At 54.3% G+C, this 27907-nt stretch overlaps 1 protein-coding gene and 1 long non-coding RNA gene across 5 annotated transcripts; one reads left to right on the top strand and one right to left on the bottom strand.

The window, feature by feature from the left end:
- Window positions 1-73: 73 nt before the first annotated feature.
- On the top strand, window positions 74-1118 carry LOC107322718 (uncharacterized). The gene is made up of 2 exons (XR_001559029.2): window positions 74-278; window positions 961-1118. It is a non-coding gene; the product is annotated as an uncharacterized LOC107322718 (long non-coding RNA).
- SRRM3 (serine/arginine repetitive matrix 3) lies at window positions 918-27550 on the bottom strand. 4 transcript variants are annotated; one of them, XM_085522325.1, is made up of 16 exons: window positions 27430-27550; window positions 18395-18642; window positions 16165-16266; window positions 13028-13162; window positions 12748-12828; window positions 12408-12437; window positions 12047-12115; window positions 11724-11759; window positions 11455-11505; window positions 11243-11347; window positions 10802-10973; window positions 5606-5892; window positions 4790-5020; window positions 4377-4514; window positions 3301-3340; window positions 918-2811 (listed from the first exon to the last, which is right to left on the bottom strand). In XM_085522325.1, the coding sequence occupies exons 2-16, from the start codon at window positions 18616-18618 to the stop codon at window positions 2398-2400; spliced, it is 2115 nt and encodes a 704-aa protein (XP_085378451.1). In that variant the 5' UTR covers window positions 18619-18642; window positions 27430-27550; the 3' UTR covers window positions 918-2397. The 4 variants fall into 4 exon arrangements, with proteins under 4 accessions (XP_085378451.1, XP_085378450.1, XP_085378452.1 ...); XM_085522324.1 differs by lacking the exon at window positions 27430-27550 and adding an exon at window positions 24157-24349; XM_085522326.1 differs by lacking the exons at window positions 3301-3340; window positions 27430-27550 and adding an exon at window positions 24157-24349.
- Window positions 27551-27907: the final 357 nt, after the last annotated feature.

Genomic DNA, 27907 nt, shown 5'->3' with positions numbered 1-27907 from the left:
ATTAATGGAAATTGCAGCGGGGCCCGGGAAGGGACCAGAAGCTTTTCTCCAGCCCCGCGCAGCCGCAAGCCCTGCTGCCCGCCCTGCGCTGCTCCTTGGCGCTGATGGATGGGAGCTGGATGGATCCCAGCCTGCCCTCCCCTTCCCGTCAACAGCCCTCGGGATGCGCAGTGCTGGGGGGGATGAGTCAGAGCAGGAGCCCGAGCTCAGCCCTGCACCCGCTGCGTCACTGCCAGGCCAGAAGCTTCTGGAGCCCACCAGAAATGTGGCACCCCAGGGTGAGGGGTCCTAGAGCTGGGTTTGTAGAGTTGATGGAGGATAGAGGGGCTGATGGGGGCTATAGGGCTTGGTGGGGGGGTCAGCAAGGCCCAGTGTGGCTGATGGAGGTCAGGAGGACTGATGGAGGCTGTAGGGCTTGGTGGGGGTCAGTGAGAGATTACATGAATGGGTGTGGACTGCTGGGGTTTAGTAGAGACCAGTAGGGATTGATGGTGCTGTGGGTGGCTGATGGGGGCAGTGGGGACTGATAGGGCTGATGCTGGTTGTTGGGACTGTTCAGGGCTGAGCTCTGGCCTTGGGCTGTCTGTCCCTTCCTGCCCAGCTCATGCAGCGTGCAGGCTTTGCTTTTAAGAGGCAGCACAGCCAGGGGATGGCTGTATCTGAGCCCTGATGTGCACAGTGCAGGGATGTGAGAGCCCTCCCTGTGGGGCGCTTGGCACAGACAGGGATACAGGAAGGATGGGAGAAGGATCCCTCAGCAGGGGGAGCTCGGGGCTGGGGTGGGGGGGAGCCCCATGTTGTCTGGGAAACAGGATGGAAAGGGATCAAAGCAGCCGAGCTGCAGAGCGGGGCTGCATCCTGCCAGGGGCTGGGGTGGGAGGGAGGGATGCAAAGAAACCGCTCCATGCCCCGCAGCATCATTTACAATATATACTGTATATTTTATTATAATTGAACCAGCTCACTGAATCTACAGCTGTACTCACAATCCAGAAAAAGGGAGCGCGCGAGAGAGAGGAAAATACTGAAGTATTTCTACAGAGTATTTTGTTCCAGTTGGCTCCCTCCGCGGCAGGAGACAGAGACTGTAAAAGAGGAAGACTGGAAATTTTCCCTGATGTGCTGTCCTGTCCGGGGCTCTGTCACTGTGGGAGCTGTGGCCGTGGGATGGGGACAGGTTTGGGATGGGGGGGATTGGAATGGGGATGGAGATTGGAGTGGAGTCAGGGATGGGGATTGAGATGGGGACTGGGATTGGAATGGGGTCAGGGATGTGGAATTTGGGATTAGGATGGGGATTGGAAGGGGATGGGAATTAGGATTGGGATGGGGACTGCCCTGGAGGATGCACTGAGCATCCCCACGCAGGGGGAGGGCAGTGCAGGGTGCCTGAAGTGCTTGGCCGTGGTCAGAGCCCCACAACCCACCAGCACTAAAGGGGCATTACTGGAGTCAAAGGGATGCCCCAGTTCTGCGGTGCCCTCAGGGCAGGGACAAAGCCCCGATCCCATTGCGGCGCTGTGGGTTAATCCCAGCAGCTGTGCTCCCATCCCACCGGGCTCAGCGCTTCGTCCTCCTCCAGCCAGGCGGAAAACACATGGTCCATGTGGATTAAACACCGGCAGCGGGGCCGGGGGGGATGCCCACAGGAAGGGCCTCTTTTTTCTTTTGGAAAATCAGCACAATGGTGTGGAATTGGGGCTGTCAGCAAAGCGGGCGCGTGGGCCCCATCCTTTATCTCTCATTAAAGCTCCAGGGAGGGCTGCAGGGATGCTCCAGCCCCAATGAGCCCACTGCCATGCCATGGTGCCAGGAGAGGAGCCACTGCCATCCCACAGGGCTGCAGTTATTGGGGATAGCGGCACCATGAAGCCATCTGGGTCAGGAACTGAAGCAGGATGTGGCCAGGGGGACCCAGATGGGGTCCCAGTGCTCAGAGGGGACACCACGCACCCAGATGTGCCCAAAGCAATGTGGGTGTGCAGGGGGCACCTCAGTGAGGACCACCCCAAAAGCACTGTGAGACGCATCCCAAAACAGACCTTTTTCACCCCAAATCCAGACCTGACAGCATTTGTTCTTCAGGGGCAGGAGATGCAAAGCCCTGGCTGGAGTCAGGGGGGATCTCAGCCCACTCCTTGGGCTCATGGCCCCGTGCTGGGGATGCAGCAATGCTTTGTTCATTGGTGGCTCTGTGGTGCCCAGGGCTGTTGGGGCCCCAGGATAATCCATGTCACCTCTGTCCCCAAGGGTGCCACAGGGACACAAGTCAGTGAGATGCTGCAGTTCCTTTGGGGCCGCACCGCACCCTCCAGCCAGGCATGGAATGGGGAAAGGTGCTCAGAAAGTCCCAAAACACCCCAAAAAGCACCGCTGGATGGAGCACCCCCCACCCAGCTATGTCGATGTGATTTGTTCCCTTGCTCTGTGCTCGCCCACCCTGCCCCCCCCCCAATAAATAAGCCACCCCCCACCCCATCTCCCAACCCCCGAATACCCCCCAGGCTCAGGGTCACCCCCCGCTTGGTCCATCCTTGGCAATCCCCTGCTCCTGGGGTGGGATGGAGGCTCCTGGATGGGGCGGGGGGGGCTCAGAAGCCGGCGCTCTCGGAGCTGCTGCGGCTGTTGTAGCTGGGGCTGCGGCTGGGGGGGCTGCGTGAGCGGCTGGGGGGGCTGCGAGTCCGGCTGCGGCTGCGGCTGGTGCTGTAGGTGTCGTAGCTGCGGCTCCGGCTGCGGCTGTACGAGTAGGTGCTCAGCGAGCTGGAGGACGAGGGGCTGGGGCGGTAGTAGGGGATGGGACGCTTGCGAGCGCTGCAGAGGGAAAAGGGAAACTGAGTCACAGTCCTGGTGTGGGTTAGGGGAGGGATGATGGGGGGGCAACAGCCCAGCCTCCACCTCAATAAGGGGTGGCTGCAGGGTGACAGCGCCCGGTCCCACATCCCCCTCCTCTCCCCTGATCCGCCCCGGATGTTAGTCCTGGATTAGGCAGCGTCGAGGACAGAAAGTGAGCGGGTTAATGTGGCTTTTGTGTTTTCCCAGCCACCAAAGAGTGAAAGCTGCTGAAAAAGAGATGTTAGGGATTAGCCAGCGTCGGGCTGCCCGAGCTTCGACCCACACCGGCTCCTATGGGGCAGTGACATCCAGAGCAGGGCACCCCCACAACTGGAAGGGACACAGCAATTAATTCCCTGCCCCCTTGTCCCATCCCTACATAGCAGTGAGCAGTGTTAGTGGGACCGGAGAAAGACGCAGAGATTGGAGCAGTCTGGGAGGAAGAGGAGGAAGAAGGGGAGAGGTTACCCTGGGAGCCAGGCAGGCGACGATGCTCTCCGAGAGGAACCTTAGGATGAAATGGAAAAGGAGACATTGGTATCACTGAGGGAGGAGGGAGGGCACGGGAGGAGGTACATGGTACCATCGAGATGTCATCTGCTGAGCCACAGCCCTGCAGCTCTGGGGGATTTGGGCTGTGGAGGGGTGACACGGACAGGACAGCAGAGCTGGCTGCTATGGGCAAGATTTCTCTTGTCCTCTCTTATGACTTCAGCCCAGTCCAGGAGAAATGAAAACCCTCCCATAGCGAGCGAGAGCCGATGGCTGAAGATCCAGCCAGCTCCATGCTCAGGCCCTGATGGTAAGGGAGACAAATAGGTCAGAAACGAGGTAATCTCAGCTCAGCACTGCTAATGCCACCAGCGCTGCATGCTAACGAGGTGCTATATATGCACACAGTGTTTTGTCTGGCACTAAATATTGCCTGTCTTAGAGCCTGGCATCCTGAGTCAATAGGACCTCAAGGAGGAGAAAACTGCCTTTAGAGGGCAGGAGACAAATGCACTTCTTGCTGGAATATACTCACGTAGGGTACAATTATTCTTACTTTCTGTCTGCAAATGGGAAGAGACCAGAAGACTGCAGTACAGTCTGGTTACCCATCTGGGTCAGGCTGATTTGCTTTTCATTCATCCTTAGGGTTATGTACCTATCTTTACAGCTGTTTGTCCATCTACCTGTCCATCCATCCTTCTGCATACACATCCATCCATTCATCCAGCCTTTCACCAAGCCAATCCAACTATTTATCCATCCATCTAGCCATCCTTTCTTCCTTTCCTTCCTTCCATTTAACTATCCATCTATCTTGAAAGCATTCAAGGCCAGGCTGGATGGGGCTTTGAGCAATCTGTTCTAGAGGGACATGCATCTGCCTGTAGCAGGGGGTTGGAACTAGATGATCATAAAGGTCCCTTCCAACCCAAACCATTCTTTGATTCTATGATCTTACCTTCCTTCCTTCCATCTATAGATCCATATAATCATTTAACCATCCACCCACCCAATCATCCAACCATCCATCCATCCATTCTGGGACCCACCTGGTGATCCTTCTGGGCTCCATGAAGCTGGGGGAGTCACGTCTCCTTTTCCTGATTGGGGAGTAGCTTCGGGAGCGGCGCCGGGCCCGAGCAGGGTCTGGGTCACCGTGGCGTGTTCGAGGCTCATTGTCTTTCTCTCTACACCAACACAAGGAGGAGCATTAGAGGCACGAGGAGAAACACAGCACCCGTGTGGGGCACTGGGACAACCCATGCATGGAAGTTAAAGCCCCTCCCCAAACCCAGGAGGGCTGAAACCCATTCTCAGCTGTGGGTGCTCTCTGAAGGTACTTTTGAAGCTGTCCTAAGAGATGGGACATGCAAGCCACCCACACACCTGGCAGCAGAGGGTCCTGGGCAGTCCCCATGCTTTGCTTGCCCCCACTGCCCATCCTTCAGCCCCCCCAGCTGACCTGCTGGCAGTTTTCTTCTGTGATGGAGAGCGGCTGCGGCTGCGTGCTGCCCGCTTGTCCCGCGAGCGGGATCGGGACTTGGAGAGGGACCCACTGGAGCTCCAGGAGGTGCTGCGGTGCCCTGTGCTGTGTGAGGGGCTCTTCCTCCGCTCCGAGGCTCCGTGCCGCGAGTGCTTCGCTGATGACTCTGAGCTGCTGTTGGGACGGCCCCGGTGGTGCCTCTCCTTCACCCTGTGAGGAGCAGAGGGGATAATGTCATGCCATGTCTTTACTATGTTCCTTTCCTTCTGCAATCTTTGAACTGTCCCCTGCGAGCCCATGAAGGAGCCGAAGTAGATCCCAAACCACCCTGATTATCATGGAATTGTAGTATTGTTTGAGTTGGAAGGGACCCTTAAAGGCCATCTGGTCCCACTCCCTGCTGGGTAGAATTACAGGATACTCTGAGTTGGAAGGGGCCTATAATGATCATTGAGTTCAACTCTTGGCTCCACACAGGACCACACAAAATCAAACTATTCCCAAATGTTTCTCGAACTCCAGCAGCTCAGGGCCATGACCCCTGACCACAGGAGCCTATTCAAGGGCCTGAACACCCTCTCAGTGAAGAACCTTTTCCTGACATCCAACCTGATGCCCCAAGATCTCACAGAGCCATCTGGGCACTATGGGGCTCACCTGCTGGAATTGCTCTCCAACAGCACGCCAACCCAATGGCCACCCACCCCGGTCTCAGAGCACATCCCATCATGGATAGCAACAGGACACCCCAGATAACCATGCATCCAATGCAACAGCACCCCAGAGAGCTCTTACTTCTTAGCGTGGGCACTGTGAGTCCTGTCAGGGCTGAGCGGGTGGGAGCACACTGAGCCCTCCGAGTCGCTGCTGTAGCCAGTGGGGCTGAGCCCCGTTGGTGCTGGCAGGCGGGGTGCCTGACCTCGGTGTCGGGGCGGCGAGGTGGAGTGGGAGCGGTGCCGGTGGCCGTGCTTGGCTCGCTCCTGCGAGGGTGAGCGGGCACCATGACGGCCGCCCCGGGTGCGAGGGGACGGCGGATCTGTCCTGCCGCGAGGCCGAGGAGAAGGGGATGGTGAGGCCGGCCTCTGGCAGGGGGAAGAGAAACAGAGAGAGGGGGGACAGGCGGAGGGGAGAAGAGAAGAAAGAAGGAAAAAAGTGGTCTTTAGTGGGGGGCACCAGGCTGGGGCTCGGTGCACAACGTCAACGCACATCGCATTAAGGCAGGCTACACAGATGCTACCCTGCACCTTCCTCAGCCTCTCGCCCTCAACAACGTGGGTCATGCAAACCTCCGCATGCAAAACGCAAAATAATAGTAAGAATAATAATAATAATCAACGAAAAAACAAAGAAACAAAGAGGGGTTGGGTGGGGGAAGACGATAAAATCCAAGAAACCCAAAGTCATCTGGGAGGGAGAGCTCAAAGGGAAAGAAACGACCCCCCGGACACCTGGAGAGAAAGCAACCCCAGAGCCTGCCCGCCCCGGCCAAGAGAGGTGGAAGGAAAAGGGGAGGAAAACATAAAAGAACTGAGGAAAACAAGAAAAAAAATAAAAAAGAAAAGATGAGAGGAGGGGAGAAAGGGGGAGAGTAAGTCAGAGTGAGCTGAGGAGGAGTGGGGGGAACCAAAGAGGGGAGGGGCCGGGCAGGCACGGGGCGGGAGGGCTGCTCACATAGAGGCATGCACATATATAGAGGTCTATAATGTTTATATATGCGTAGGTTCATAGATAGTAAGGCTTTTGGCTTAAAACAAATCAAGAAACAAGGAAGACGGCACAGAGCAACGATGGAGGGCAAGGCAGGGAGGTGGGGGGGGTTGAGGGGAGAGAAGGGAAAAAGAAACCAAAAGAAAGAAGAAAACATCAAAATCAAAGGAAAACCAAACCAAAACTTCACAAATGTCATCGTTACTGAGATAAATGAATGTCTCTGAACTCTTCCTGGGATACGCATTGATCTGTTAGCTGTGACTCTGCAGGGAACTGCTAAGTCCTCATCAGCACTCAACACAGACTTTGATTTCTGCTTCCTTTTTTTTTTTTTTTTTTTTAATTTTTCCATTATATGCTTTTTTTTTTTTTTTTTTTTTTTTTTTAAGTCCCTCTTGGTTAACATCCACTTACCAAAAAAGTGGCATTTCCTCCTTTAGTAGGTAAGGTATGAAGAGAAGGGAAAAGCGGGGCAATATAAGTGCATCATTAGATTCACAAAAATGCAAGAGAGAAAGAGAGAGAGAGAGGAGGAGAGACAGAGACAAGGAGAGGAGAGAAATAAAACAAAACAACTCCCTTCACTGCGCTCCAACACTGGGCATAGGGGACCCATCCTGGCTACCCAGCAGTGACACGGGGCCACTGGCACGGTGACCACCCCAACCAAACCAGGCTGGGGGTTACAGGCTAAGGGGAGGCCTTGGGGGGGTCTCCCCCATTCCATCAGCCCCTGATGCCCATGAAGGGTAAATCCTGTGTGATCTGATGGGGCTTAAGGGGATTTGGGAGGTGCCGCTGTGCTCGGGGCAGCCGGTGACCTCATTTCTCCACCATCCCCTTTGCATCAAATATAGTTAATCCTAAATGCTGCCTTTCTCCCCCAAAAGAGAAGTGGATGATGTACCGTAGTTCCACAAGGAAGATGCTGCCAAAAGGACATGAGGCCACTGTGCTGCTGGTGGCACATCCCCATAGTGCCCTCATTCCTATGGACAAGTGGTCCAAGCCAGTCCCCTGCAGACTCTACAGCCGCAGAGCCCTGAGCAAAATGAGTGGGTTGTTTGGTGCATTTTTAGCAACTGCTTTAATAATTGGCTGCTGCTGTCGTTGCTCCAGCAAGGGGGAGAAGTGGCGGTGGTGATGGATGCCCCACCATTAGCATTCATGTAGGGATCTGGCTGTGGCTGTACGCCAGCCCCACATCCAGGGAAAAATCCAAGTGGAGAAGAGAGAGAAAGATGGAGTGAAGGGACCTCCTCCCATGTGTGGCATTCCCACATCTGCCATCCATGCTGTAGGGATATGGAGTCCACATCCAAAACATGGAAAGAGGGAAGGGGAGGGCAGAAGGGGCTTCTATTGGAAGGAAGAAAATAAGGATGATCCAAATAAACCCTCTGCAAAGGTCCAGTTCCAATGGGAAAACACCTTCAGGGTACTTGTTCTGGGCATAGAAGATCTCAGATCTCCATAGCCCCCAGTGCTCTCCCCAGGTCCCTTCAGCTCACTGCCATGACACAGCCTCAGGAGGGGCAAAAACATCCAATCTCCCCCAGTTTCTCACTTGCTGACCCTTCCTCCCTCCCCATCCTGCAGACCGAAATGCCCATAGCCCCGTAAACCCTTCTCACACACTGGGATGTGCCTGCTTCTCTTTGCCTCTATTTCTGCTGATTACACTCAGTCTCGTTATCCAGCCCCTAAGGAAGCACAGGAGAACTCAGCCCGACCCAACGTGACTGTACCATTTGTGGGAACAAACACAAACTCGGAAGGCTAAAACACACAGAAATGCATTCTACCAAAGGAACGAGGAAAAGAGAAAAAGGCAGAAAGAAAGAAAAATATTACATGAACAGGGCAAAAATAATAATAATAAAAAAGAACGTAAGAGAAGAGCATGGCTTTGCAGCTAACTGGGGAAAACCATACAAATCGAAAAAAAAAAAAAATCATATATAGCCACCAAAAAGAGACAAAATGAAAAAAGAGAGAAAGAGAGAAAAAGAAAGAAAGAGAAAGAAAGTAAGAAAGAAAGAGAAAATAACATTAAATCAAGCTACGGTGCTTTTCAACAGGCTCATCTGCAGAAGTGAACGTGCAGAGGTGGACGAAATACCTACCTTCTGAATTGGCAGTGACAGGAATGCAATAATAAAAAAGAAAACAATAATCTCCACATTTGGAGTGCAGAATGGGAAAAAGACAATGACTCTTTAGTAATGTGATTTAGACCCCTTTGCTAATCAAGTTTGCTTCGCGTAGAGTTTTTAATATATAATTGGTCTCCTTTGCATCCTTTTTTTTTCTTTCATTTTGCTTAATTGGAAAGCCTGTGGCTTTCATGGTTGCAGCAAGTTTGCCAGCTTTGTGTGTAACCCAGCCCTTAGACAGCAACACTGCAATTCGGTCCGAAAAGTGGCTGCTGGACACGACCAAATCCCAAACAACATGCAAGGGGAACGGATGGAGCGGGACGTGTGGAGGCCAGGAGGGCCATGTCAGCATCGGCCCGAAGAAAACCAGAGAGAAATCAGTTACAGAGAGTGAGTGCAGGTGAGAGAACGAGGTGAGGAGGAGGAGGAGGGAGAGATGGGGAGGAAGGACGGATGCGAGGAGGATGGGGAGGCAGCTGGAGGTGAGGATGGATGGAGACAGGACGGGGAATTTAAAAGGGAAGTCAGCTTTGCACAGCACCCTGCCTTGACTGGGGAGCCTGCGGTGCTGGGCAGGGAAATGAAGAAAAATGGGCCGAATCGAGTGGTTATGGAGAGTTTGGGGTAGGCTGGGTGCTCAGCCCTGCTGCTGCTGCCTGGAACCACGCTTGGAATGCTTGGGGTGCTCGGGATGCACGGCAGCATCACGGCATGGGATGGCTGGGAGGGGGTCAAGGGTAGGTGGGCATCACGACCCCCATGGCTCCATCCTGCTGGGGTTACAATGTGGGGAGGGGACCCCCGTCAGCACCACGGACAGCTGCCGCAGCCAATTGATGGAGGCCAAGGGCAACTGACTGCTCACAGCTGCTGGGTTATCTTCCCTTTTAAAGCCCTCGTTTAAAATAGAGAGGATGGAGGTACCATGTTCAATGGCTGTCAGTATTTTAGAAAACACATCTGGTTGCTTTTTTTTGTTGGGTTTTTTTTTTTTTTTCTTCTCCACATCAATACACACAAAAAAAGCAAAAAATTCTAGAACAACACGACGACGACAGGGGAAAATAAAAGAAGAGAGATATATATTGTTTGCATTTCTGTACATTACGAAGGAAAAGAAAAGAAACCATGATAAAGGAAACTAAAACAAGGGCAGGGGGGGAAAGTGTGGTTTCATTGCCCTTCCCTCCCCCTCTTCCCTGCTTCTGCTGAGCAAGAAATGGCATTGTATATTACCGTTTGGGGTTTGTTTGTTTGTTTTTTCAAATGGGAGGCTAAAGAAAAACACAGATGGGATTAAAAAGAAAAGGAAAAAAAAAATAATCAAAGAAAACAAAAAGAGAGAGAGAAAGAGAGAGAGAAAGAGAGAAAAGTTGTCGCAGAAAAGTCCCCTCTAGAGTTGGGGAGCCAAGGGAGCTCATGTGGCATGAGTGATGTGAGGTGCCAGGGGTGGGGACTCCTTGGCACCCACACCCCAAACAGCAAAGAGGAATGTGGAGAGGTGCGCCATTACTGGTTAAACTGGGGCATGTCCCCTCATCCCATTGTGGGGACAAAGCCCTCAGCACAGCTGGGTTTTGCTGGGACTTTTGGTGTTGTTGGGGACAATTGGACCCACTGTCACCCATCATGGGGACCACGGATATCCAAAATCTTAGTGCTTAGCCCCCAAAGCCCCACACACCATGACCTCTCCTGGCCTTACAGCAGTCCCCAATCTGGGCACATAGAGCAGTGCTGGGATCCTGCACTTGGATGGGCTGCAGGTGGCAGGGAAATAATACTTTCCCATTTTTACCCACTTTTTGGCCATCTGGGAGCACTCCCAGCAGTGGCCTGCTGAGCCACTGGGGACACCCTTAGGGTGTGACATTCACAGAGCAGCCATAGTGGGGGACCTGGTGCTGGGGATCCAGCCCTGAGGAGAGGAACCAACATCCCAGGGCTGGGGTAACGCGTGTACACAGGGACGGGGACAGCCAGCACCCAGCGTCCCCATCAGTCTGTCCGTCATTAAGATGGGGAAGGAGGGAAGAGGAGAGCCAGAGTGAGGGATTCCTGCAAAGGGAGGAGGAAGAGGAAGAGAGGGCAGCAAACCGTGGTGCAAGAAAAGCCTACGTACATCCGTTGGCTCCTCGAGTGCAGGGCCATGGCTGTGGCGGCCATTCTGGGCGCTGCCCTTGTGCCCGTTCTGGTGCGGTGAGGACGAGCGGCGCGGTGAGGAGGAGGACGGGCTGCGACTGGAGCGGGCGCTGTTGCCCTTGGGGCCGTCCTCACGATGCTTGGGGCTTAGCCTGTGGGGCACGGCGCGCTCAGCAAGGTGGACAGCACATCCTCATCCACGTGCCAGCGTAACAGCGGCACCCAACATTGGGTTGGGATCGTGGCGCAAGAACAAAAAATAGGGCAAGAAATCGTGTTTTGCGCTTTTCCCTAATGGAGATTTTGCTTTAGATTCCCCACTACTGCCTTTCCAACCCCTTAAAGCATCCCTTGTGCTTCAGCATCCCCATCCCCACAGAGGTCCCCACCATGAGAACACCGTGCCCAAGGGTGCTCCTACCTGCTGGGGGATTTGGAGTTGCTGTAGTCAGAGGAGAGTGAAGCGCTGTGTGAGCTGCAGCTGCTACGCCGGTGCGACCGCCAGGCTGGCGATGCACTGCGGGACCTGCAGGGATGACAGCCAGGGCTGACGGGCAGGCAGTGCCTGCACTGGGTGCACATGCAGTGTTGAGTGGCGTGCATCCTGCCAGCCACCCTCTTACAGCACCTCACCTCTTGCGCTCTTTGTTTTTCTCTTTCCTCTTGTTTTTGGGGCTGCGGGACCTGTGGGAAGGGCAGAAAGGTAAAAGGGCAGAGATGGGATGCGGGGCAAACCCAAACCCAGCAGCACCTGGTTGCAATGGGTCACTGTGCTGGGCCCTGCTCAGTGCACACCCAGAGCATAGGGTGTTCCCTTGTCACCTCCAGGGTGACAATCAGTGTTGGGGTGAAGGGGACAGTATGAGCATGGTGGTGTGGCTCCCAGCAGCCTTCATCCTCACCTGTGTCTTCTCTTCTTCCGAGAGCCCGACTCAGACCTGAGGACGAAGAGGAAGCAGAGATGAAGGAGACGTGAAATGAGGTAACAGGGAGCGAGGGACAGGCAGCCCCTGGGGGTGATGCATATAAGGATGCAGGATCCAGCGGGATGTCTCTCCTGGACATGGGGAGGTGGCAGCCCGTGGTTTGGAGAACATTCTGCCCCATGAAGGGACACCCAACTCTATGCACGTTTCCACCTTGCCCAGTCTATGGGTGTCACCAGCCCTCCCTGAAGCCACCAACCAGTCTGGTGTCCCCAGCCCTGGAGATGTGTCCATCTCACCTGTCACGTCTGTGCTTCTTTCCAGTCTTCTTTTTCTTCTCCTTGCGGATCGGGGAAGAACTGTCACAGCTGCAGGGAGGAAAGTGGTGTCCATGGGGTGGGACCCCAAACCCTGTGACCCAGGGGAGCCCCATCCCTACCACCCACTGGCATCTCACTTCCCTGCACAGCCCCTGGGATGCACAGATGTTGCATGGAAATTATTTTTCAGGGGACAGAAAAGAGTGTTTGGCTCCAGTTCACCCTGCAGCCAAGGCAGGCAGATCCTGCTGTGTCCCATTGCCACCTCGTGGGCTTCACTGCCTCTAGCAGGAGACAAGAGCAGCTGTCTGCTGTGGGGATTTGGGAAAGAGACACTCACCTGCGCTCTGATCCGGGTTTCCTCTTTTTGCTGCCACAGGGAAGGCAGAAAAGAAAAGATTATTAAGGACAGCATCCTCCCACTGAGCCAGGAAATATAAAATAGGAAGGGGACCAAATCCTGCCTGGTGCCATGCTCAAATTCTTCCCAATTTGATTGAGCCCAATGCTGCTATCCAATGTGGGGTGAGCAACCAGGATTTAGGGTGCATCAGCATGGGGACTAAAGGTCCTTAGATGTCCCCTGGCTCCGTGGAGGTTGAGAAGGGTTGAGTAAGGAATGTACAGAGGACTGAGGCCTCCCTGTCTAGGGGAAAGTGCAGGGACAAGTGAGGACTCACCGGCTCCGGCGGTGACCTGATTTCTTTTTCTTTTTCTTCTTGGGTGGTGGGGAGGTGGAGCTGCTCGACCGTCTTTTCATCCTGCAGGAAAGGGTTGGGGTAAGAAAAGAAAACCATCCGCCATGCCATGGCCAATATCACCGCATCCATCACACCCTGACCTTGGTGTCTCCTTGTGCCAAGGAAGGGTGTCATAAGATCACACATGCATTTAAGATGTGGACATGGAGCTGCTCCCACACCCACCACACTGCCAGCCCCCAAAGCCCCCTGCCCAGACCTGTACTCGCGGTGGCTGCTGTCGTCGCGGTAGCACTCGGCTGAGCAGTCACACTGCAGCAGGCAGCCCTCGCTGTACTCAGGGTACTGCACTGTGTACTCCTCCCCATCCAGCCCGTGGTGGTTTTCTATCACTCTGGCAAAGGAGAAAACACAGGAAATTTGGGAGACTGACAGCAAAGAGGAGTGCAGTGGGGCTGAAATGGGGCTAGAGGGGAGAACAGCAGCCTGGTGGTACTGCTGTTGGCACGTGGGGTAAAGAAGACCTGGCTCTGATCATTCAACGCCTGGCACTTCCCTGTATCACCATCACACAGTGCATGTCTTCGTAGGGTTCTCCTGCAGTGCCTGCCTCTGCAGTATGTCAGCACTGGGATGCACAGGGACATCCCCAGGGCCAGGACACCACCCCCCTGTCCTCGTCATCACTCAGAATCCCTCTGCTGCCTCACGAGGCAGAGTGGGGGCTGAGCGGGTGCTGCTGGCAGGGTCAGCTCAGGTCGGTGGCGGGGGCTGGATTAGGGCGAGGAGAGCTGGTGGAAGACCAGGGATTATCCACCGTCGGCAGAAGCTGCCTGGGATGATCCAGACTTGGAGGCCAGAGCCCGACCTGTCATGGGCTTGGCACAGGAGGTGATGGGTGATGTCCCCCAGGTCAGCCAGGTTGAGAGAGGAGGGGACATCAGGCCCAAAAGCCACTGGGGTCTCCACTTCCTCTTCAGCAGCTTCATCAGCATTAATTTTTATGCTGCCATGGAAACGGACAGGAGGTTGCCATTGACTACCAGGGCTGTGGGCTGGACTCAGAAAGCAAGGGGGGCCATGCCCACCTCCCCTTTCCACCCCCACCTTGTGTTGCTCTTGTTCTGCCATCAGCCCCAACGTCCCTGGGGACCTCAAGAGAAAGGCATCCACTCCCTTGTGGAGTGGTGCTGGGAACAGTGAGGATGTGGGGCAGGGGATGAGCTCCTGAGCCCAAAATGCTGCCATGGGTCCTGGGGACCTTGGTGACAGTCACTGGGAAAGAAAGGCAGAGCAGGAAAATTACATCCAAGAGCCCTGAGGGAATATTTCCTTAGCAACAGCACTGCTGGGGATTGCAGCCCATGGTTCAGCACCACATCCACACCAGCAGCCCTCTGTCTGCTGGGGGACAAGGCTTAGCTGATATCCCAACATAGGTTCCCCCCTGTGCCCCAGTATGGAGGCTGGTAGCAGAGGAAACCAGTGGAGGAGTGAAGCCCTTTGGCTTTTGACCCAACCTTTCCATGAAAACGCCTTTCAAACAACAACCAAACCACAGAAAGAACAAAGGAAAAAAGGGAGCTGAGCAAACTGAATTAACTCTTGCTGGACTTTCTGCTTGATGGGCACCACAGGCAGTGCTGGACCATGTGCTGCACACCACAGCCTGCTGCCAGCACATCACCCATCAGCTGTGCTCAGCAGCTCGGGACCATCTCGTGCTGCTCCAGTTACACCTCCTCTCCCGACACACGCCTGCATTTCTTTTTAAGCCCACCAGCCTGTCCATCAAGCAGTTCCCCTGCCAGGAGCAGGCTGTGCTTGCACAGACAGGAGCTGAGAGGGCACAGACAACAAGCTGGGGCTCAGGTGGTCATGGCTCTGCTTGGTGCCTCAGTTTCCCCTGGGGATTTCTGCAGACAATGCTGAGCTTTTGCATGCACTTTGAAAAGAGAGCAGCTGGTTCAGAAACACGGGCCAGGGAGGTGTTGGAAAAGGACCAGCACACAAGGTAAGTGTGCTAAGAGCTCTCCCAGATCATTGCAAAGGCGATGAGTGTTTGCTAAAGCACTGGTATATCTTCAAGCAGTGCAGAGGTTTGGCACCCAAGCCAGCAGGGACACACAGTTCACATCCCCACTGCACAGAGCACCACCTCCTTGGGACCAATCTGTGCTTCCTTCCTCCCAGCATCCCCTGGCTGTGCAGTCCTTGCAGTTTCTTGCTTTGAGACCTTCCAACTCAGCACTATTATTTATAGCCCATGGGCTAATCTAACGCTTACCCTTCCAAAGCAAGTCTGCAAGCAGGGAAAGGTGACAGCCACTCTGGGGTACCCTTGACACCTCTGGCTTCCCCATGTGCTCATTAAAACACCAGCCTTAATGAGATGGGCAGCCTCTCCTGGGAAGATGCCCTGGAGATGACTTGTGCCCCGCAGGCAAAGGCCACTTGTTAACATGCCAATAGGACTCTCAGCTGCCTGAGCAACCTGGGAAGGTTGGTTTACCCCACGCCTTGGTTTTCCTACCTGCCTGGAGAAAGACCCAAATGATCCCTGAGATGGGGGTGGGGATGCAAATTCCAAGTGGGGCCAGGCACAACTGAGCTCTGATCCTGCTTGGTGGCTGCTGGCAGAGGAAGGCTGCGCCCAACACAGTGGGTTCCCTGCCTCCCCCTCGCCCTGATTTCCTGATCCTAATGAAGCATTAATATTCAGTGGACCTGCAGCATCTATTCCTGTCCCAAGTGACCTGGTTTCCAGGCTGATGGATGGTGTGCACCAGGCCAGCCATGCTGTCTGGGCCATTAAGCATCACACCAATAAAACAGCATGAAACCGGGGCAGATCCTTGAGAGGAGGTTTTACCCAGACAGAGAAGCTGTGATTTCAGCCCTGGAGAGCAGGAGAAGCAACCAATACAGCAGGAGTGGGCAATGGTGAGGCATGGGCTGAGCATCATATAGGATCAAACTGGTGCTGTGCTTTGCTCTGTTCCAGTGACCTCAGTGGCTGGAAGGGTGAGTGAGTGGCCAGCCTTTCTATGCTTTGGTTTCCTCATCTGAAATAGGAGCACTGCAACAATGGCATCTCTGTAGAGCACCCAATGGGTGACAAACAACTGGGAAGAGATAACTTCCCTAGAGGTAGTACCCTTCCTCAGAGAGGCAGAATCTGCCTCCATCCAAACTAACCAATTAGCCAATGAACCAACCAACCAGCTGACCAACCATCCATCCAACAGCCTACCCCTATAACACTCTCTGCATCCATTCACCTATCCAACTACCCCCATATATTCACCCATCCATCCTCAGTCATGATCTGGGATGTCTCCCCGGGACAGAAACACGTGGGACACAGATGGGCAGACTCAGAGCTGCCTCACTTACATTTGGCGCCCGTGCTGGTCCTCCCTGGTGAGCACGCCTTCCTTCTCCATCAACATCTGCCGAAAGGTCCCCACTTTCTGCCTTATCTCCTCCTCTGAGTACCTGCATGGGCAGAGATGCAGTCAGAGCTGGCACAATTACTGCATTGGCTCCCCATGTGTGCCCCCCAAAAGGCTGAGACAGGACCAAGGTGAATGGCCAAAGGGGCACACAGGGCAGGGATGTGCTGATGACCTTCCATACTCTTGAAAGTGGTATGTGGCCAGAGAGGCTGGGAAGGAGAGGTGGCATTGTGATGGTTAGCAGGGCCTGGAGGACAGCAGGACCCTCCTCCTGCTGCTGTGCACTCCTTCAGGCTTGTGTCCCCTTCCCAGGCAGCACCCAGAAGAAGAAAAGAGGAGGACAGCAGCAAGGACACGTTGTGTCCTCATAGCTGGTGAGGCCAGGTCCCTCCTCCATCCCTACATGAACCTCCCTTGCTCGTCTCCACACTGTGCCACGTCCCAGCCAAGCCAGCACTGCGCTAACACCGAACGCTGACTCAGGCCACTGCAGGGTTATTAACGAGAGACACTAATCACTTTGTCCCTGGCATCTGCAAACAGCCGCAGCAAAGCATGGCACTCCAGCCGTCCCAGAGACACTGGAGGATCAGTGACAGTGGACAGTTTTGTTCTGCATCCTGCATTGGCACAATGGCACCAGAGCATCCCCTGGACCCAAACCTGAAGGTTCTGTGCTGAAAATGGACAGAGAAAATGACATTGCTTCCAGCAATGTCCCCAGGAGAGTGAGGCACGGGGCAGCACCTGGACCACATCCTGCAGTCGGGTGCACAGCTTAACCATAATGAAATAAGAATTAATATTAATGAGCTCATTTGCACTGAAATGGACTCATTAATACTCCAACCAGACAGTGCTGCCCAGCAGGAGGGCAATGAACCAGGCAGCTCTGCTCATTCCCTGTGCCTTGCACCCCACCAGGGCTGGAAGACCCCTAAAACAGGGCAGCACCCCCAAAACGCTGCTCTGCACCTCACCAACTGCATCATGGCTACTCATCCTGCGGCATGAGGAACCTGAGGTTTAGCTGCAGAGTGGCTGCTTTTAACTCTAACACAGGGATATTTTCTTTTGCCTTGAATGCAGAGAACAGGCTGGGGAAAGGAGCAGAAACTGCTGACATTTCTTATCCAGAAAAGAAATCCAACCACCAGCCAGAAGGAACCCTGCAGGCAGTCTGGAGTGGGCAGCAGTCAGAGCTGGACCAGGAGGAGCCATCCACATGGAACAAACCAGGAAGGCTCAAATGCCCTGAAACCCTCCTCTGCTATCACAGCACCTGGTCCCACTGGGCCCTGCCCTTGGAGATCCATCCCCCAAGGAAGAAACCCCCACAAAGCACTTCCCCACCCCACAGACCCCAGGAAAGCCCCCACACAGAAGGGAATTAACCAGGTTGGCCAAGATGATGGCTGTAATTATGTTATCATTTCAGTGCATCACCGTCATCGCTGTTATTAATAGCCTTAATAACAGCAAAGGCAATTACAGCAATAACAACAGTACCGATCACAATACCGTTACTACCCGCTGCAGTAATACTACTACTAATAGTGAGAAGCCTAGTAGGGCACGGGAACCCAAAAGGAGGACCCGGGTTCCCCAAGGCGCCAGGTCAGCCTTATTTATTTCCATAACGACAAATTATGCATAATCATTATTCCAGCCTGTGTGAGACAATTTAATTCTAGGTCACAGTTGTGCTCTTAATGAAAGCCTTGGCGAAGCCTCCTCTCAATCCATTTTCCCTCTCCACAGCTGATCCCAGTCCCCGTCTCCCTGCGTGTGCTGAAGCATTTGCTCCATCAATCAGGCTTCAGTCCCAAAACTGGAGAGTGGGAATAGAGCAGGGACAAACTGAAGCACTGCAATGGCCTCACTTGGGGCTAAACACAACTGCTCCACCTCTTTTCCCCAGCCCATGCTTATTTTCCATTTAGAGATGTGGCTTGGAGGGCATGGTGATGATGGGTTAAGTCATCTTAATGCTCTTTTTCAACCTTATTGGTTCTATGATTCTAAGATAATAGGCTAACACCACCAAACACAAATTTCCTTCCAACTGCAGACCTCTGCCACCTCAAGGTACCTCAGTAGGGAGAAGCCAACAGAGGTCCCATGTCATGAGTTACCCCACACGTCAACCTCGGATGCCCACCACTCACCCTTGCTCTTCCATCATCTCCTGCAGCTCCATGCACTTCAGCTCCACCCGTCTCTTGCGCTCGTGGTCCAGGATCTCACGGTGAGCCTTCTTCACCAGGCTGGGCTCCACCAGCCTCACCTCCTCCTCTGCTTTGTGCCACGTGCCCGAGGCACCGGGCTGCGAGAAGCCATTGGAGGCCTCTTGGGGTGAGGGCACGTTGGCTCCGTTGTTGTACAGAGCCATGGTGGTGTGGGTGGGACACAGCACCTGATGGGAACAAAGAGCTGTGGGTCACCCAGCAGTGCTGTGAAATCACACATCCATGGTGTGGGATTGAGCATGGGAACCAGCAGAGCGCTCTGATCGCCCCGAGGTGCCCAGGCAAAGCTGGAAGCAGCAGCAGGGATGAACATCCTTGAGCTCACCAAACACCTCTCTGCATTATTAAAGCCTATTGATTCCTATGTCTGAAACACAAGGAAACCAGCATAGTTACAGCAGGATCTCTATGGAAATGTCATCTATGGGCCGACACACATTTACCCACCCATGCCAGCATGGGCAACTCTTCCTCAACAGCTCTGCCTTTCTCTCCTTAGGGACAAGAACTCAGGAGTGATGGAAACTTCCCATTGGGAACTGTTTCTCCACCAAAGGGCTCCTTCCATGGGGGAGGGAGGGGGAAGAAGTGGATGTTTCCACAGCAGCAGCCTCTGCTCGCTTCCTCCGGTGGGAATATATTTTATCTTCAGCCCAGCAGTGGGGAAATTCATTGCTGCAAAACCTTGAGAATGTGATGTGTCGCTGGGCTGATAGAGGGAGGAATGTATGCACAGAGAGAGGAGATAAATGGGCTGCCAGAGCTACAGATAAGGACTATGGGGTGGTGGAGGCTGGACTCATTGGGGAATATACCCAATGGGAGATAACCCTGAGTGGGGATGGAGCTCAGTGTCTGCACAGCCTGATGTTGAGTGCTAGTTTGCAAAGGCTGACTGCAGGGCCCCTCTCAGGTGCTGGGAGAGGGGCTGGGTCTCCTTTGTTCCCAGTCCTTACTGGTTATTCTTGGGTATCCAGCAGGGCTCAGTGTGGTGGGATGGGGGCAGGAGACTGGCGGATGCTCAGCTGGTGTCAGTGCCCCCCTCCTGGATTGCTGGAAGCCCTTCCCAGGCAGATGAGGATGAGGGGCTGGGGGTGGCAGGGAAAGAAGTGCTCAGACATGAGTAATACTCCCCATAATAGCTAATAACAGCAATCCTGCCTCAGTGACGGCACAGGCAGGAAAACAAAGGAAGAGAAAAAACTACCCGCAAACACCATCCTGCTATAAATAGCAAAGCAGAGCCACCAGCAACAGCCCTGGATGGGAAACGGAGAAAGTCCTGTGCATGGGGGGATAATGGGGGTGATGCACTGGGGCAGATGGAATCCCCAGGAGGATGGGCCAGGTCTGTGCCCCTTTGTCCTAAAAAGAGAGTCCCAGCAACAACAGCTTGGGGACATGCTACAGGAGGGCAGCCATCACCTCCACAGCCTCCAGTCATCAGTCACTGCCATGAAACAGAGCAGGGATGGCTTGCTTGGCTGTGCTGGACCAAGGCCTGAAGTGGAGGCAGAACCCCGGCCTCATCCCAAGCATCCATCCCCATCCTCAAAACCATCCCAATCCTCAATCCCAGCTTTATCTGCAGCCTTCACCTCCATCCTCATCAACATCCTCCACCCCAATCTTCATCCCCACCCACTTTAGCATCTTTCATCCTCACCCCCATCCTCAAACCCACCCATATCTTCATCCACAACCTCCATCCCCATCCTCAACACCATCCCCATCTCCATTCCCACTGACCTGACCCAAAATCCAGCAGTTTCCTGCCTGGCTCACTGCTATCCACAATAATAAACAGGATGGTTAAATATTTCATTATCTGCAGTAATTACCCACAAATCATCAAGTGTTGGCAGCCAGAGACCCGGCTGCCTCAGAGAGAGAACAGGCACAGTTCCCATGGGCTCATAGGAACGCGTTGCAGGACACAGTGCTGGCATCCATCCCCACTACCAGAGTCGTTCCCCCAGCACCAAAGCACCAGGGAAACTCCCGAGAAGATTCATCTCTCCTTTTTTCCCCCCAGGGAGGGGAAGCACAGCAGCGGAGCCCCCTGCCTGGCCGCTAATTAAAGCTGCCTCCGGTCGGTGCTCAATTAATTCTCACCACATCCAGCTGCACCAGACAGGGCAATGGCGAGTGCCTGCATGAAGGGGGCATGGGATGCAGCAGGGATGGGGACAGCCAAGGACACACTGACACCTCTGTAAGGAGCAAGAGGCCAATCTGAGCATTGAAAAAGCTAAAATCCCTTTGATGTGGCTTTGGCTGGCCTGGGGTCTCCCAGGGGGTGCCATGACACTGCGACTAGCATCACTGCTCTTCATCTAAAGAGCAGAGAGATTTTCCCCTTTAAGATTTCCACCTTGTTTACAAGAGGAAAGCAGTCCTGGAAGGGGGGGGAGAAGAAGCCTTCATCTGCTGCTGGCAGCGTGTGCCAAGCAAACAAAAACTGGAAGGAGAAAATCCCACCTGCTTTTGGATCACCATCCCCATGCTGGGTCCTCCATCCTGTATTTTCCACCTCCATCCTCATCACTATCTTCCATCCCCATACTCCATCTTCATCCTCCATCTTCATTTCTACCCTCCATCCTCCATCTCCATGCTCCAGCCTTCATCCTTATCATCCACCCCACCCCCCATCCTCATCTCCATCCTCATGCTCCAACTTTCCTGCACCATCTCCTTTCACCTTCCCCTGCTCTGTGCTGCTCCCAGGCACTCATACACCCAACACCCCAGTGCTCAGTCCCACAAGAGATCACAACACAGTCAAGCTGGGGGCCTCCCACCCACAAACCCTGCCCCACTCAGGCCACCAGTCTCACCCCATGACTCAGTTTCCCAGTCCACAGCACCAACCACCACGTCCTGCTGGGCTGGCTCCTTTGGGTCTCACTCACCAGGTGTGCGACCAGCACACAGCAAAAATAATAATCCCATCCCAAAGCATTTTTTGCCTTGTTACAGGCTGCTAATTGTCTGTTACTTGAAGATGGCCACTGGAAGGCTTCCTCCAGGCCATGCACAAGCACATATTGCAACACCAAAAGCCATAACACATCAGCCTTTCCCAAATACCTGGCCAGCATTACAAGGAGGAAAAGCCTTGGGTTGCTGCCTTTAATTGGGCCCACCTTCCCAGGTGCTGCCTCCCAGCAGCCCCCGAATGCCAAAAAACCATGAGTCAGACCTCCAAAATGGGAGAAAAAAAAAGAAAAAAGAGGACAAAATCAGCTTAAAAAGCCTCAGCAGTTGGAGCTTGTTAGCACTGAGCCATTGGGACCCCACAGAGCCACCACAAGGCTGGGGTTGTGCAGTTTGGCACCAAGGGCTATCAGTTGGCTACATCCATGTGGCTCAGACATTGTGATGCCATCCCCATCACCTGGTGGGACAAACAGCTGTGGGATGTTGCTTGGAGACTGCCCCCTGCATGCTAAAATATGGCAATTTTCAGATTTTAAAGCACTTAACAAAGAAGATCTATCCAACAACACGTGATGGTTGGACTAAATGACCTCAGTGGTCTTTTCCAACCTGAATGATTCTATGATAAAATACACATGTGATGCCCCAGCACATGGGGAGCCCCATTGAACACCCAGTGACCATGCAGGGTTATCCCTGGGTGATCCAGGAGTGCTTCACCCCCGTTAATGATGTGATGCTGGGGCTCAAGGGCTGGGCGAGGGTTTGCTGCTGCTTGTGCATCCATAGGCATGAACATAAATCTATATGTTTTATATAGACGATGCTGGCAGAGAAGCTAAACAGTTACCAAGCAACTGGGCTCCTTCCTGGCATGCCAGCGGATGGATGGGGAGCTGGGGGGCACAGAGAGGGGCAGGACCCTGAGGGAGGGCATGTGTGGGGTCAGTGGCACACAGAGCTAGGGCATGGGCAGGAGGTGCTCTATAAATACCTTCCCAATGGTGATGGGGGGTCCCAGGTGTGTGGGTGGTGGTGTGGGGCAGGCAAGCAGCCATGTCTTTCCCCCCTCACCACCCTCCTCCCCACGACGCGGTGCCCGTTGTGTAACGGGAGGAGCTATTCCGGGGCTGAGCGCATTATATAAGCCGTGGGCCACCTGGCTGGGAGAAGATGTGAGCTGGGGATGGAAGGGAAGGGCTTTGGGGACAGGAGGGAAGGGCTTTGGGGATGCTGGGGCCCCATGGCAGGATTCAGCTCCCACGCACCAAAAGTGGGGCAGGGAAGGGGCAGCTGGGGGCGTTTGGGGATTTCCTTGAGACTAGAGTGGGAAAAGCCTGTGCTGCAGCCCGGCTGCTGCTTCCTATCCTATACAGGGCTTGGGGGCACTGCACACCCCACAAAGGAAGGTCTGAGGTGCCTGATGCCCTTCCCAGGAAGCAAAGCACCCCAAGAACACCACACTGGGGTCAGCCCTATATCCAGGGTAAGGCAGCATCTCCTTGGGGTTGGGGACAAATCCTGCCTGAGGCATGCAGCTGGGTGCCACATATGCTCATCCAAAAGGGAATGAAGGACAAATGTTGCCCTAAAACCTGCCCAATATCGGCTCCAAAGCCCACACCACTACCGTCCCCCTCTGCTGTATAGGAAATAAGGCTGCTGCCATCCCTGCAGAGCCACCACCACAGCAGGGGATGAAGAAAGCTGAGGGTGGAGGCCCAGGAACAGCCCTTGGGTGGTGGGACCAGAAGGGAAAGTCAGATTTGTATAAAGCCCTGGTACAGAGGACACATGGCTGACAAGGGGCTGGAAAGCAGCTACCAAGGAGCCACCAAGGGGCGAGCAAGGAGTTACCAAGGAGTCACTAAAGTGCCAGTAAGGGGCTAGCAAGTAGTCACCAGGGAGCTAGCAACATGCTTGCTTCCCACTCAGTGCCAGCAGCGATGGCCATGCAGATCAGCAGCGCTTGCACCCTGTGCATTGCCCTCCAACCCAAGGCTCTCCAAAGCCAAAGCACTCTGAACATCTGAACCCTCCATGGGAGCGTGGCCACGCAAAGGAACAGCCCCCACCTGAGCGACAACCCCAAATTCCCCCAGCTGGAACCACCTCTCTGGAGGAGAAGGAGAGATCCAAGCACACATTTGGTCCTTCAAAGACCCTGGTCTGGAGCAACACAAATCACTTCCCCAGACCTTGTGCTTCTCACTCGCTGTTGAGTTTTGCACCTTTTTCCTCCACCCGACAGCCAACGCTCTCACACAGTTCACCCAGCACTGCTGCCCTTCCCCAGCTGAGCTCTAGGTCCAAAGTTGTGGAGCCATTTATGCATTCATTCTCTTTGCTGTAGCCCCCTATACCCCACCATGCTCCAGGCTCTGGCAGCCACTGGGACCTTCCATCTCAGTCCATGGCACAGCGAAGCAGGATGCTCCCAACAAACACCACCCCAGCCCCAATTCCTGCTCCCTACAGGGTCCCTCTGCCCCACAGGAACCCACAGCCCTCCATAACCCCCCCAGTCATTTGAGGTCTCCAACACCCCACGCTCCCCCATCCCCTTGGGGTACCCCCGTGCCCCACATTCCCCGCTGCCCCCCAACCCTTCCCCGCTCCCCATTGCTCCCTATGTCCCCCCTCCATCCCCAGCCCATCTCTCTACCCGCCCTCCCCCCCCCAACACCGCTCGGTGCCGCCCCAGCAGCCAGGCCCGGGCCCGGCCACGCTGCACTCACCTCTCCCCGCCGCTTCCGTCCCCGCCGCCCCGCTCAGCCCGGCCCGGTGCCGTCCCTGCCGCTCTCCGGACCCGGTTCGGTTCGGTCCCGCTCGGTCCGGAGCAGCGCGGCCCCTCCCGGCGCGTCCCCTCCTGAAGTGCTGGACAGCTCCGCGCCACAGAGCCGCCCGCCGGGCCAGCGCGCCGCCGGCATCGGGTCACAGCGCCCCCTACTGGCCGGAGGGCGCATTGGAGGTCTGTGCACAGCTCCACCCCCAGCTTCACCCCAATGGAGCCTCTCGTAGCGCCCCAAAGCCCCACATCCCTCCCCCATGATCTTTAAACCTCGCCTTCCCATCAATATCCCATCCCCTCTCACTGCCCTATGTCCCATCCCATATCCTTTCTCATCATGCATTCTGCCTCATCCCAACCTATACCCCATCTCAAAGCCCACCCCATTCTGTGTCCCATGACACATCCCTTCTCACCCCATATCCCATCTCATCATTTACCCCATATCCTCACATATCACGTTCTATCCTACATCCCATTTCATCAAACACCCAATTCCATAACTCTTCTCGTCCCATATTTCTTTCCACATCCCACATACACCATACCATATCCTGTTCTTAATCTCAACCTGTACTCCGTTCACATCCCATCCCACCCCATTCCTTAGCTCATATCCCAGCCCCACCACCATAGGAATCATATTAACCAAAAACAGCCCCAAACCACCCACTGTGGTCACAGCAAGGGACAGGCTGCTGCATCACCCCAAAACACCACCAGTGCCACCCCAAAACCCCCATACACGGCTTTGACAAGGGATGGGATGCCCAAACCAACCCCCAAGCACCAGACATGGGCACATAAAGGCTCAGTCTGCCTCAGATGGCCCCAACCCACCCCAACTGCATGGATACGGAACGGCTCTTGGCCACATACACACATGCAGAGGGCAATTTGGGGCAGGAAAACGAGTCCACACTGCATCCCCAGGTTGCTTTTATGGGGCTTTACTCTAAGCTTTCCCCTTTCTGCCCCCCATGGGGCAATGAGGAGGGGCTGCATGGTGAGAAAAGCCCTGTGCATGGTTGGTGCCCCTCCTTTTTCAGCAGCAAAGAGGGAAATAGGGAACACCCCACAACCCCCAGGGTGAGCACACATCACTGCTCTCCTTCCAACACCTGCAGTGCCGATTAACACACTGGGGGCTGGGAAACAAAGGGGAAGGCAGCAAAAGGAATGTGGGGAGACCCTACATAGGGCTGTGTATGGGGGCAAGGGGGCTTCTGCAGTGTCCTGGAGGCTGGGGGGGGATCGGGCTCTGCAGTACAGGGAGAACAAAAGGAGAGAGATGTGAGAGAAGGGACCGTAATTGCTGCAGAGCAGAAGGCAGAGCTTGCTGCAGCTGGGGGGGGGTGCGGAAGGAAAGCAGCACTTGAAAGGAACTGAGGGGTTGGGAAGGAAAAAGAGACGATAAATAATTAAAGGAGATCAAATGAGGCGGCAGCGGAAGGGCCCTAATTGCGGGGCTCACACTGCGGCTCAGCCCCATCCTCATACATGAAGAGGGGCTCAGCATCCCCCAACTGCAGGAGGAGGAAAAACCAAACGTGAAAAGAAGCAAAAGGAGCAAAAGGAAGGCCATGCAGAGATGGGTGTAGCAGCGGACGGGCACCACGAGCACACCAACCTTCCTGCCTAGCACTCAGCCCCCAGCAGGAGCCCTGCACGCTGATCGCGCTGCCTTATCCGCCATCTGTTCCAGCAAAAGAGCAGTCCCTTCTGTGCCCTTTATTAACGGGTTTCCCCCACAAATGCAAACAAACCCGCCCTGTCTCAGTGCTGTGCTCCAAGTCTGCTTGCAGGCAGTGATTTAACAGTGCCCACGGCCATGCAGGAGAACAGGGGGAGTACAAGGGGACTCTGCAAGGCTGGAACCACAGCAGTCCTGCACACACACTGACCCATTGCCATCGCTCTTCCAAACCCTTCCCTCTGCCTGTTCATCTCCCCACGAGCTGAAGATGCTGCACACAAAGCACAGAGCCCAGCACAGGCAGCTTCCCCAAGGCCGGGTTTGTTCCCAAGTGCTTCCCACTGTTGTTGCCCTGCTTTTCCTAATATCACTGCACTCCCAGCCCAGCCCCAAGACAAGCGGCTGCTGCCATCTCCCGGAGCATCCCCAGGGACAGGGGAGGCTTAGGGCCACCAGGCACCAGCTTAGGGATGGATGTTCCAAAAGGATTAAAAGCTCCTTATAGACACGGATATGGCAGCAGCACTTATTCCCACCCATCTGCCCTTAAAACTCACCCTCTGTGTGAGATTGCAGGCTGGGTTCACATGGGGACAGCTGCCAGCACCCCACCCTGATGAAGAAAAGGGTTAACGGCCTTCCTAGCAATAGCCTGCAGTCTCCTCCTAGGCTCTTTCAACCCAAAAGCCTCCCCAGGAGCAAGGCAAGGAAATAGCAAAGCCACACAGCCCACCTCCAGCTTTCCCTCTGCTTTATTCTCTTGCTGCGCTCCATCCCATCACTGCAGCAGTGTGGAAGCAGCAGGTGGGATGGGCTGACCCAACACCGGGTCATCTGGAACTGCTTTAGTCATTCCTCTCCATAAGCATCTCCCTGCACCTCATCCATCGTGTTACCTGCTCAGTGTCAGCACCCCGAGCACCTGCAGGGGTTGATTCACATCCAGCCAATGTCCTCCTGGTACCTCACTGCAGAAACCACAGCCCTGTCACTAACCCACCCTCACTTCCTTCTTTGAACTCAACACCCAGATCTGTCACTCCTCTGCATCCTTCCCTGTCCCCCACATCATGATCTTCAGTTCTTTAATTCTATTAATACCATCTAATAACCACTTTTGTTCCAAGCCTGCTGAGTAATGAGCGCCGACACTTCCAGCTCATTACTATTTATGCAAAGACAGCGGGGCTTCATACATCACATCCCTGCAGGTAGGAGGGACAAGGACTGCGTTTGCTGTCCTCACTGTGCCCACACATCCCACATAACATGGACAGAGCCAAGTCCTCCATAACACAAGTGTCAGAAGAGCTGGAATATATAAAGGAGAAGGAAACGCCACCAGTGACCAACCAGCACCTGCTACCTTTGCACTCCCTCTGCTCTTCCTTCAGCTCATCCAAACAGAGCCTACTTGACTTGGAATTCTACCTACGTGGATTAGAGCAATTCAAAGCAATAGGGTAAGCAGCCCCCGGAGCACGGAGGAAGATTGAATTAATAGCTTCCTTCATTAAAGCTTACCTTCAAAGCACTCGGCAGCAGAGCTTGTCATCACCATTTTCTTGCAGACGTTTATTTTTATATTCACGGGAGGACGAAAGGCAAAGGAATCTGTGTGGATGCTAAATCAAGGCTTTAGTTCTAACGAGAGGAAAGTCACCCTCAGCATTTTAATCATTTTCTAACAGCAGGACTGACATTTCCATCTCTGTGCTTTTACTAACCCTTTAAAGGTCAAATTAAGAGATTCCAGCACCACGAGGTAACGGAGGTAATATGGCAACCTCCTGGAAACTCAGCTGTTTGGATCCCTGATCAGATTCCTTTTGCAGCCTGCCTTGGTCTCATTTGATCACCCTTGTTTTCCCAACCGCTGTAATGAAGCAGCAGCCCAGAATAAAGCTAAAGCAGCAGCACAGCTGAGAGCTTAGAGCTGTACATAGCCAGGCACTAGGATAGAGAAGGCCATGTAGATGCCCCTACCAAGTTGCAGATCAGA

Source organism: Coturnix japonica, chromosome 22 (assembly GCF_054131305.1).
Source record: "Coturnix japonica strain WE chromosome 22, WE-NBRP24, whole genome shotgun sequence".
Classification (NCBI taxonomy): domain Eukaryota; kingdom Metazoa; phylum Chordata; class Aves; order Galliformes; family Phasianidae; genus Coturnix; species Coturnix japonica.
This window is presented reverse-complemented; position numbering and strand designations above follow the sequence as displayed.